This window comes from Hippopotamus amphibius, chromosome 2 (assembly GCF_030028045.1).
Source record: "Hippopotamus amphibius kiboko isolate mHipAmp2 chromosome 2, mHipAmp2.hap2, whole genome shotgun sequence".
In the NCBI taxonomy this organism is placed as follows: domain Eukaryota; kingdom Metazoa; phylum Chordata; class Mammalia; order Artiodactyla; family Hippopotamidae; genus Hippopotamus; species Hippopotamus amphibius.
In genome coordinates, this window is record NC_080187.1 from 54,611,165 (window position 1) to 54,624,050 (window position 12,886).

The window sequence follows — 12,886 nt, forward strand, 5'->3', positions numbered from 1 at the left end:
GAGGGCCTGGGCCAGCATCTGAGGCCCCACTCTCCACCTTCACTCATCACTGCCTCTCCCCCAGATCCTCAGGGTTCTCCGTGCTCTGCTGAGCATTAAATTCAGGTGCCTGCATTTGAAATAATGGAATTGTTTAAAACAGGTATTTACCGGATTACATCGACTCTACGATAACATCAGTTGGCACACACATGCCAATTTTGCTAGTATTAAAATGTGGGGAGTGGCGTAACAAGTCTTAGAACTGGCCAGCAGTGGAAGTAGATTCTGGCCGTCTTTTCAGACCAGTTGAAATTCAGTCAGAAGTCCAACCTGGCCAGCAGCAAAGCATCACAAAGGACTTCAGTGACCCAAGAACTATATAACACTATAGAACTACTTGCTCAGATTTGTGGAGAGTTGACTGTCAGTTTTCTCTCTGGAATGGACCTGTCAGTGGAAAGCAGTCCTCCATTAGAGGAGGGAAAAGGCAACTTCATTTTTGCTATCTCCAACTTTGCCAGCCTGGGGCACAGGAGTGCTTCAATGGGTCTCTGTTTCCCAAGGTGCGGGTCATTCCAGTCGAAGGGCCTAGGGTGTGTCTACAGAATAAACTGAGAGGCTACAACTGTGGGAGAGGATTAACATTACAAGAGGTGGACATGCCATGGTTATAAAAATTTAGTTTTGTGTTTAGGAGGAGGAGAATTGTAACTGTGCAGCACATGTAAGCATACTTCCTAATAAAACCTAGGAGAGAAATCAAGTTAAGCTTTTTAAAATTTTAACATCTTGAGAATGCAAAAGCAGTATAAAACAGAAAGAAATCAAAATGGTCATTTTACATAAATGTTCTAACAGTGATGTGTCCAGGAATGATTCGGATTTGTCCAAGTTGGATTTCCATTAAGGGCTTGATTAATCCCAAGGGATCAATCCTAAGGCCTTGATCCCTTGAGAGGTGGTTACTACAGAGACCAGAAGTAGGTAAATGCAAATTAGTCAATAAATTAATGGGCAGAAAATAATTACGAAATTATGAAGGTTTTAATTTTCATGATCACCTACTTGGTGGCAGAAGCCAGAGGCAGGAAGACACAAAGAATCATTTGTTAGAGAAAATCTAGAGCTGGCCCTTCCAAGGATCAGTATCAGGAGAGAGCAGTTATGAATAACTCTACTTAGAGTTCAAGTGTTTGGATACCAAACCAGGTTGGTGAGTAGAAGACCCTGAAGCAACGGTGGAACCTGCCATCAGTGCTAGAATTAAACCACTGATAGTGGCTCTGTTATTGGAAATGCAGCCCAGTACTGTTGGTACCAAGCTGGGGAAGAGACTGACATTTAGAAAAATTTCTACTCAAGCCCAACAAACTCCTAATGATTAAACAGTAATTGAAAAACCATTAAAAATAGGAGGAACATGATTTTCTTATTTCTTTTGATCTTTCTGCAAAGTAGTATATCTAAAGCTATGTAGCAAATTATCCCAAAATTTAGTGGCTTAAAACATCACCATTTCCTATGGATCAGAAATCTGGTGTGGCTTAGCTAGCAGCTTCTGGTTCAGGGGTGTCTCTCAAGGGCTATAGTCAAGGTGCTGGGTGAGGAAACTGAGGTACAGAGGTTAACCTTCCCCAGAACCCATCACCAGTAAGTGCCTTACCCTAATGTGTCATGTGTGAGCATCAGGGACCAGGAGCTGAGGAAGGGGAGACAGGCCTGTTTGTTTCTTTTTAAGTAAAGGTAACAACTATTCCACTTCTTGACCCCTGGAGAGCTTGAAGCTTTCAGGCCTCACAGTTCTCCTATAAAGGCAGAAGTTGGCTTTTCCAAAGTACAGACATACCTTGGCGATATTGCTGGTTTGGTTCCAAACCACAACAATAAAGCAAATATCACAATAAAGTGAGTCATATGCATTTTTTTCATTTCCCAGTGCATATAAAAGTTATATTTATACTGTAGTCTAGTAAATGTGCAGTAGCATTTTTTCTTTAAAAAGAAGTGTACAGACCTTAATTTAAAAATAATGCTGTTTGGAAGCAACCTAAATGCCCATCAACAAATGAATGGCTAAAGAAGATGTGATATATAAATACAATGGAATATTACTCAGCTATAAAAAGGAATGAGATGGAGCTATATGTCATGAGGTGGATAGACCTAGAGTCTATCATACAGAGTGAAGTAAGCCAGAAAGAGAAAAACAAATATTGTATGCTAACTCATATATATGGAATCTTAAAAAAAAAAAAATGGTACTGATGAACGCAGTGACAAGAATAAGGATGCGGATGCAGAGAACGGACTGGAGGACACGAGGCTGTGGGGGACGGGGGGTGAAGGGAAGCTGGGACAAAGTGAGAGAGTGGCATAGACATACATATACTACCAACTGTAAAATAAATAGCCAGTGGGAAGTTGCTGTATAACAAAGGGAGATCAACTTGATGACGGATGATGCCTTAGAGGGACGGGGAGGGTGGGGGGGAGTCACGGGAGGGAGGGAATATGGGGATATGTGTATAAATACAGCTGATTGACTTTGGTGTACCTCAAAAACTGGTACAAGGGTATAAAGCAATTATATCCCAATAAAGAGCTTAAATAAATAAATAAATAATAAAAATAATGCTGTTGGGAAAATGGCACTGATAGGCCAATGCAGGGTTGCCACAAACCTTCAATGTGTAAAAAAATGCAGTATCTTCAAAGCACAATAAAATGAGGTTTGCCTATACAATGAAGTATCAACAGAAATGAGAGTGAAGAAACCTCCAAAGCTATATGATCATATATTCACATGAGCCAAGCAAACTGGTGAAGAAAGGGAGCCACTTTTCTTTGGTCCAAGTCCAGTTTTTCCCTTATAGTCAGGAGCAAAGTTGAATGCTGTCTCATTGTTTCATACCATACTGTGGGAAGGTAGAAAACCTCTGATGTTCCCAAATTCACTGCAGTGGAACTATGGGTAAATAACATTACTCTTTTTCAAACCTAGAATGAGGTAAAAATAACCAACTACAATTCTGAAGGAAGTCACAACTAAATTATGGAGATAGGCATTGAGCCAAACATGTCTAATTTTGCAGGAGGCTGTAGCCAGCACTGTTCTTGGATCCCATTTTAGGTTTAATCACATCATAAAAGCATTTTACCATCTATGCATCCAATGCCATCCCTGTCAAAATTCCAATTGCATTTTTCACAGAAGAAAAAACTCTAAAATTTGTACAGAACCAAAGAAGACCCTGAATAGCCACACACACACACACACACACACACACAAAATCATGAGAAGAGCAAAGCTGGAGGCACAATTCCTAATCTTAAGCTTTATCACAAAGCTATAGTAAAATAGTATGGTACTGGCATAAAAATAGACACACAGGCCAATGGAACAAAATCGAGAGCCCACAAATAAACCCACACATATACAGTCAACTGATATCTGACAAGGGAGCCAAGAAGAATGGGGGAAGGATACTCTTTTCAGTAAATAGTGTTGGGAAAACTGGATAACCACAAAAGAATGAAATTGGTCCCCTATCTTACACCACTTAAAAAAATTAACTTGAAAAGGATTTCTCACACCACTCAGTAAAATTAACTTAAGGATTAAAGACTTAACTGTAAGACCCAAAACTAAAACTGCTAGAAGAAAATGGGAAAAGTTCCTTGACATTGGTCTTGGCAACAATTTTTTGGCTATGACACAAAAAGGACAAGCAACAAGAGAAAAAACAACTAGGACTACATCAAACTAAAAAGCTTTTGCACAGCAAAAGGAAACAAAATGAAAAGGCGACCAAATGGGAGAAAATATTTGCAAACTATATGATAAGGGGTTAATAGCCAAAATATTTTAAGGAACTCATACAAATTAATAGCAAAAAATAACCTGACTTTAAAATGGGCACAGGACTTGAATATACATTTTTTCAAAGACATAAGAATGGCCAACAGGTACATGAAAGGGTGCTCAACATCACGAACCGTTAGGGAAATGGAAATCAAAACCACAATGAGATATCACCTCACCCTGTCAGCATGCTGTCACCAGAAAGAAGAGAAATAAGAAGTCTTATCAAGGATGTGGAGAAAAGGGAGCCCTTGTGCACTTTAGGTAGGAGTGTAAATTGGTGCAGCCACTATGGAAAAATAGTATGGAAGTTCCTCAAAAAATTAAAAATAGAATTACCACATGATCCAGCAGTCCCAGTTATGGGCATGTGAAATGAAATCATTATCTCAAAGCGACATCTGCACCCCCATCTTCACCGCAGCACTATTCACAATAGCCAAGACATGGAAACAACCTAAGTGTCCGTTGACAGGTGAAAAGGATATAGAAACTGTGGGATACATACACAATGGAATACTACTCAGCCATAAAAAAAGGAGGAATTCTCGCCTTTTACAACAACATGGATGGACTGTAAGGGCATTATGCTGAATGAAGTAGGTCAGAGAAAGACAAGTACTATACATTCTCACTCATGTAGAATCTAAAAGAGCTGAACTCAAAGGTAGAGTAGAATGGTGCTTGCCAGGGGCTAGGAGGTGGAGGAAATGGGGAAATTCAAATGTCCAGCTATAAGATGGGTAAGTTCTAGGGAACTAATGTACACCATTGTGTCTATAATTAACAATACTGTATTATATACTTGAAAGCTGTTAAGAGAGGAGATCTTAAAAGTTATTACCACACAAAAAGGTAATTATGTGATGGGATAGTTAACTTTATTGTAGTAATAATTTCTCAGTATATATGTGTATCAAATCATATGTACACCTTAAACTTATATATGCTGCAATGTCGATAATATCTCAGTAAAACTGGGGGAAAATTATACATATTAAACTTAAGCATTTTTTGAGTCATAGGACCACAGATCTTTGAAAGGTGTTTTGCCCACATCTTGTCATTAAGCATGTAGAATATTTCTTCTTTCCCTTTTATTGTTATCTGAGGCCACTGAAGAAAATAGAGATGTATCTTCTGCATGATAATTCTTAAGCTAGCAGAATTTATCCTTTACCCTTCTCTACAATAAACCACAGTAATAATTTCTAAGCCATTTGTAAGTCTTCGTGACATACAACTGTGAAATCAGTCACAAATGAAAGGTAACTTTAATGCACATAATTACAGTAATTTAGGGTTACTAAACACGTTATCAACTAAAAGTTTGGTAACATTTTTTAGAATATCTAAGTTTTTAATCTAGTAACTAATTACAGTGCTCACAATATTTTGAAAACAAAGAACTCTGATGTTACAAAACCTTTCCAATCATCTCTAGGCCCTTCCAACCATCAGTGAGCATTTATTAAGCACCTGTTATAACCTATGCATTGTGTTCTCTGATGACTTTAGCTCACCAGAATAACAGACAAAATCCAGGTTTCTCCCAAACTTCTCACAAGTATAGAGGAGCAGATTTCCAAGGCCATGAGCAGAAGATTGTTTAAATAGAAAATCATACATAGAATTAATGTTTGCAAGATTGCAGAATACAGGGTTAATATACAAAAACAACTGTATTTTATATATTAGTAATAAATACTTATAAAAAGAACTTAAAAAAAAACAGCAATTCCAGTCTTAATAGTGTGAAAAGACATACTTAGGAATAAACTTTTGAAAGGATGTGTAAGATTTCTACACTAAAAATCTGAAAATTTTGAAGATAGAAAATAAGATCTGAATACATGAAGAGATATGACATGTTCATGGATTGGAGACTCAGTGTTATTAGTATTTCAGTCCTACCCATTGATACACAGATTCAATACAACTCATCAAAACCCCAGTGGATAACAACAACAACAAAAAAAAGGACAAAGGTCTTGAATAGACATTTCTCTGAATCATACATACAAATGGCCAATAAGCACATTAGAAGGTAATGAACATGATTAGTCATTAGGGAAATGTAAACCAAACCGTCAGTGAGGTACCACTTCACACCTACTAGGATGGCTATAATTTTAAAATTATTAATTATAAAACAAAACAAGTAATGGCAAGGATGTGGAGACACTGAACCCTTGTACATTGCTGGTGGGACTATTAAATGGTACAGCTGCTGTGAGAAAACAGTTCAGCAGTTCCTCAAACAGTTAAACATTGAGTTACCCTATGATCCAACAATTCTTCTCATCAGTATATACACAAAAGAACTGAAAGCAGGGACTCAAACACATATTTGAGCATCCATCAACAGGTGAATGGATAAGCAAACTATTTTACACCATAGCTATTTATACACACACACAATGAAATACTGTCCAGCCGTAAAAAGGAATGAAATTCTGATACATGCTACAACATGGATGAACCTTGAAAACATGTGACATATAAGCCAGACAAAAAAGACTTAATAGTCTATGATTCCATTTATGTGAATGTCCAGAACAGACAAATCCATAGAAACAAAATAGAGGTGATCAGGAGCTGAAAGGAAGAGGGAATGGAGAGTTACTGTTTAATTGGCACAGACGTTCTGTTTTGGAAGACAAAAAAGTTCTGGAAATAGCTAGTTGTGATGGTTATACACTGTGAATGTACTTAATGCCATTGAATTGTACACTTAAAAGCATCTAAAATGCCACATTTAAATTGATGAAGTTAGAACATATTCTCTTACCATACACAAAAATAAACTCAAAATGGCTTACCGACTTAAACACAAGATATGACACCATAAAACTCCTAGAAGAGGACATAGGGAAAACATTCTCTAACATAAATTGTACCAATGTTTTCCTAGGTCAGCCTACCAAAGCAATAGAAATAAAAGGAAAAATAAACAAATGGGAACTAATCAAACTTACAAGCTTTTGCACAGCAAAAGAAACCAAAAAAAAAAAAGACAACCTACAGAATGGGAGAAAATATTTGCAAATGATGCAACCAACAAGGGCTTAATTTCCAAAATATACAAACAGCGCATACAACTCAACAACAAAAAAACAAGCCAACTGAAAAATGGGCAGAAGACCAAAATAGACATTTCTCCAAAGAAGAAATACAAATAGCCAATAGGCACATGAAAAGATACTCAACATCACTAATTATTAGAGAAATGCAAATCAAAACTACAATGAGATACCACCTCACACCAGTCAAAATAGCCATCATTAAAAAGTCTACAAATAACATCCTGGCAAGGATGTGGAGAAAAGGAAACACTCCTACACTGCTGGTGGGAATGTAAGTTGGTACAACCACTATGGAAAACAGTATGGAGGTTCCTTAGAAAACTAAAACTAGAATTACTATATGATCCAGCAATTCTACTCCTGGGCATATATATCCAGACAAAACTCTAATCCAAAAAGACACACACACCCCTATGTTCATAGCAACACTATTCACAATAGCCAAGACATGGAAACAACCTAAATGTCCAACGACAGATTAATGGATAAAGAAGACATGGTACATATGCACAATGGAATACTACTTGGACATAAAAAAAGAATGAAATAATGCCATTTGCAGCAACATGGATGCAACTAGAGATTATCATACTAAGTGAAGTAAGTTAGAAAGAGAAAAACAAATACCATATGATATTACATATGTGGAATCTAAAATATGACACAAATGAACCTATCTGCAAAATAGAAACAGACTCACAGAGAACAGACTGGTGGTTGCCAAGGGGGAGGGGCATGAGGGAGGGATGGAGTGGTAGGTTGGGGTTAGCAGATGTAAGCTATCATATAAGGAATGGATAAACAATAAGGTCCTACTGTATAGCACAGAGAACTATATTCAGTATCCTATGACAAACCATAATGGAAAAGTATTTTTTAAAAGTATATATATAATATACATATATATTATATATATATATATCTGAATCACTTTGCTGTATAGCAGAAATTAACACTACACTGTAAATCAGCTATACTTCAATTTCAAAAATTAATTTTTAAAAAGTGGCTAAGGGACTTCCCTGGTGGCTCAATGGTTAAGAATCCGCCTGCCAATGCAGGGGACATGGGTTCGAGCCCTGGTCTGGGAAGTCCCACATGCCGAGGATTAACTAAGCCTGTGCTTCACAACTATTGAGCCTATGCTCTAGAGCCCATGAACCACAACTAATGAGCCCTCATGCCACAACTACTGAAGGCTGCGCACCTACAGCCTGTGCTCTGCAACAAGAGAAGCCACTGCAATGAGAAGCCCACGCAACGAAGTGTAAACCCTACCTGCTGCAACTAGAGAAAGCCCTACATGCAGCAACGAAGACCCAACACAGCCAATATAAATAAATGAATAAATTTATATAGAAAGTGGCTAAAATGGTTATTTTAAGTTCTGTGTATTTTACAGGAATTTTTTTTTAAATTTTAATTCCAGCAGGTTAGAAAATTTTTTTAAAGAAAACAAAGGAAATTAACAAACTAATTCTAAAATTTATATATAGACATACAAAGTAGCTATAATACCCAAAGCAATTTTGAGAAAGATGAGCAAGTTGGAGAACTTATACTATTTTATTTCAAGTTGAACAAGAAAGCTACATTAATCCCAACAGTCTGGTACTAGCAACAAATCAGTATAACAGGAAAGAGAGCTCAGAAATAGCCACACTTACATGGTCATCATGTTGTCAACAAAGGCCCCAACCAAGTCAATGGAGAAAAGAAACTTTTTAACAAATGGTGCTGGAACAGCTAGATAGTCATATACAAAACAGAAAGAGAGAGAAAGAGAACCTAGACCACCACCACACACCATACACAAATATTAACTTGAGATGGAGCCTAGACCATGCAGTTTTTAGTGGAAAAATTAAAAGAATATCTCCATGACTTTGGGTAGACACAGGGTTCTTGAGTCACAGAATGCAATGACAAAAAAGAAAAAAGTTCTAAATTAGATCTCATCAAAATTAAAAGCTTCTGCTCATCAGAAGATACCATAAAGAAAATGGATAGGCAACCCCCAAATTGGGGAAAATATTTACAAAGCATACATCTGACAATGAACCATTATCCAGGGTAAACAACTCCCACAACTCAACAATAAAAAGACACACAGTACATCCATACAGTGGAATATTATTCAGCAATCAAAAGAAATGAACTATCAAAACACAAAAAAATGGAGGAACCTTAAATGCATATTGCTAAGTGAAGGAAGCCAACCTGAAAAGGCTATATATTGTATGATTCTAACTGGCATGTGACATGACATTCTGGAAAAGGCAAAACTAAGGAGAGTAAAAAAGAACAGTGGTTGCCAGTGGTCAAAGGGAGAGAGGAATGGATGGGACACAAAGGATGTTTAGGAAAGTGAAACTGTTCTACAGGTACTGTGAGTGGATACATTTCATTATACTTTTGTCAAATCCCATAGAATATGCTGCACAAATAATGAAGCTTAACATATGCTATGACTTCGGTTAATATGTCAGTAATGGTTTATCAATTGTAATAAACGTACCACACTAATGCAAGGGGGAAATGGGGGAGGACGAACTGTACTTTTCACTCAGTTTTCCTCCAAACCTAAAGCTGCTCAAAAAAATAAAATCTATTAAAAATGTGTTTTGTCAAGCAGCTTGCAGGATGTTAATTCCCTGACCAGGAGTTGAACCCAGGCCACGGCAGTGAAAGCACCAAGTTCTAACCACTGGGCAACCAGGGAATTCCCAAAAATGTATTTTTTAAATAAAGCAATTTAAAAAAAGACAAACCAAAAAGTTTAATGGGCAAAATATTTGTCCAGATACTTCACAAAGGAAATACACATAAATGGCAAATGCACAGGAAAAAGTACTTAACATCATTAGTCATCAGGAAAATGCAAATTCAAACTACGAGGTACCATTACTCACCAATGACAAAGCCAGACACCACCATCGGTTGGCAAGGATGTGGAACAACTGAAACACACAAAATTATTGGTAGGAATACGAATGAGTACAACCACTATGGGAAAAGGTCTGGCAGTTTCTTATAAAACTAAACATATATATCCCTACCTTATATCACACAGCAATTCCACTCCTAGGTGTTTACCTGAGAGAAAAACATAAATCCACAAAAAGAATGTTCTTAACAGTTTTATTCATAACAGCCAAAAACTGGAAACAGCTCCAGTCCCTATCAATAGAATGGACAAAGGCTGTTAATCACAGGAGTACCTCTCTCAATAAAAGAAACAGATTACTAATACATGCTCAGAAACAAGACAATGAGTTTCTAGAAGCCCTGCACAAAAAAGAAGAAAATTATATGACATGATTTATATGAAATTCTAGGAACAGGAAAACTAATCCAAGGTGAAAGAAAAAAACCTCTGTGGGGCGGTGGTGGAGATTGACTAGGAAAGAACATGAGGGAACGTTCTGGGTTTGATAGAAATGTTCTATATCTTGATGGGATTGGTTACACTAGTGTATGCATTTGTCAAAAGTCAAGAGAATGTACACTTAAGATTTGTGCATTTCAGTATATAAACTTAATATAGAAATTTTACATTAAACAATAAAAACTAATATTGACCTCCAGTTAATGATGTGTATGCTTACGTATTTAGAGGCAAGTGTAATAATGTCCATAATTTATTATACTTAGAAATGCACCAAAAATAAGATGGATACAAGGGATTAAAAAAAATGGATAGAGGGATGAATCTATAGATAGCTTTAAAGCAAGTGTAGTAAAATGACTTAGGTATACAGGTTTACATTATAAAAATTATTTAAACTTCCCTGTACATTTGAAATTTTTCATAATGAAATTTTAGGACCAATAGGTTAAATAAATAGAATCTAAATAACTTACATTCTCACATGACAGCCCTACAATATGACCAAGATTTGCACTCTTCACAAATATGAAGACAGGTGAAGAAGGATAAAACAATTTGCCAATTTAAAACAGGTCAAGAAACAGGTGAAACTAAACAGCAACCCATGCCTGGCCCTAGGGCAAGGCTTCCCACCGTACTTCGTGATCTTTTCTGGCATCCATTCTGGGTCTTCAGTTCTTCTTATCATGCTCTCTTATCCCCCTTTGTCAATGAAGATTTAAATGATAAACATGGTGAACACAAGACTTCTTAGCTGTTGCGTGCCAGCTTCCTGCAACACGCTGGTAATACCACATTAGCTATAGTCCAAAAGTGCGACAGTACTGATTCAATATGGTTCAGCTTGTTGCCAACTATGATTTGTATGTGTCCTTCCCTTCATTTGTTGCTACATCATTTCATTCACCTAAAAACTATTTAGCAAGGAGGATGGGAAGGAGGAGGAAAAAAAAAAACTATTTAGCACTTAAGTGCTCTGTTCTCAGGAGGCTCACAATCTGATGTGTGACGCGGACCTACACCCATTAGAGCGGGAGGTGAAGTGAAAGGCAAGTCAGCTACTGTAACAGGAGATGGGGGGTGGGGGTGGGCAAGAAGCAACTTCTGGGAAGGGAGCAGAGCCTGGAACGCGCTGGCATTAAAACAAGTAGAATGCAGAAAGCGCCACTAAGGAGTTTCCAGTATGTTACCCCAATAATAGTTCATGTCTGTTTTGTGCCAAACAGTGGCCTCTTCACATTTATTATGTTTGCTCTGAACGTGTCTGCAAGACGTGGGCACAATTCTTGCCATTTCACAGATGAGATAAGTTTAGAATATAAGGTGCTCCCCACCACAGTTTAATGGGTGACCCAGGATTTGAACCCATGGAGTCTACTCGAGTCATAGCTTAACCACAACATTATCCTTCTTGAACACATTTTTACAAATATTGTGGAATCTTCCATTTCAGTGACAATAACGTCAACCACTAACATTGACCACTTTGGCTTACCCTGTTAAGTCCAAGCCAAAACTAGCAGGAACAGAACCTAAGTTAGACATGTTACCTCTGTGTATAGTACGATGCCCATTTTGACAGCCTCCTGCAACTTCAAATATCCCTGGTAACAAGGAGATGGATAGTTGGAAGAATAGGAGCCTGGCAGCCACAACTTCAGACCTAAGTAGGCATCCCCACCCTGTATGACATCATCTTGCTCCCTCACCTGCCACAAACCTTCCAGTTCAGCTGTCAATCCTCCTCTCGGAATAACACTGTACTTTAGGCCCCAGGCATTCTTAGGATTATTAGTGCAAACCAAACTCCCAACTACAGAGCCCAGGAGAGAAGCACCTGACTCAGCTTCCCCCTGGCTTCCGTCCTCCTTCCCGTCTCCATCTGTCTCCTCCAAGCCTGTGACTTGGTGCTCGCTCCCTGAGGAAGGCTCTGATCCCAGAGCTGAGCAGAAGCCTGGGACCACAGACAGCAAAAGGACTGGACTCTGACAGTCAAGCACCAACTAGATGCAAGTGATTTTCATGACTCCTCGTACGGCAGCAGAATAACCTCCAGAATGACCGGGCTATTCTAAGCCAGCCCTCTCGTCTGTGCTGGGAACACACACACAACTCAGCCCCAGCAACACACCACACACACTTAAAAGTTACTATAAGTCAACGTGGCAAACGTGCCCCATGTCATCCCACGTCCCACTCAAACCAGTTCAGTGACACCTACGTTCCTCTCTACATAATCAAATGACAAGGCTGCCGGTATCCACACACGCTGACAGCATCACCCGGCTCAGGCGTGCAGGCTGCTCCAGTAGAGCTGGGAGGGGCCCGCTGGCCACGCATGGGTGGCTCCTGGGACCAGGCAGGCACCTTCCCTCAGGTCACTCTTATGTCCTGCAGAGGAAAATCACAAAAGACTTCCAAGCTGCATGAATTAAAGTCTCCATTTTATTTTTTTTTTTACAAAAATCCAACGTAAGACCATTGTGCTCATGACTGGAAAAGGGGTGGGGTGGATGGACATGGCATGAGTATCAGAGAGCTTCCCCCTTCAAGACAGCAGCACTG

General features: G+C 38.4%; 1 protein-coding gene across 1 annotated transcript in view; it reads left to right on the forward strand.

The window, feature by feature from the left end:
• The window catches only part of INTS9 (integrator complex subunit 9), a 107,430-nt gene extending 107,306 nt beyond the window's left edge, over positions 1 to 124 (forward strand). Inside the window, exon 18 of the mRNA XM_057723359.1 lies at positions 65 to 124. Coding sequence (XP_057579342.1) covers positions 65 to 124 — 60 coding nt within the window. The remainder of the gene's footprint in view (positions 1 to 64) is intronic.
• Positions 125 to 12,886: the final 12,762 nt, after the last annotated feature.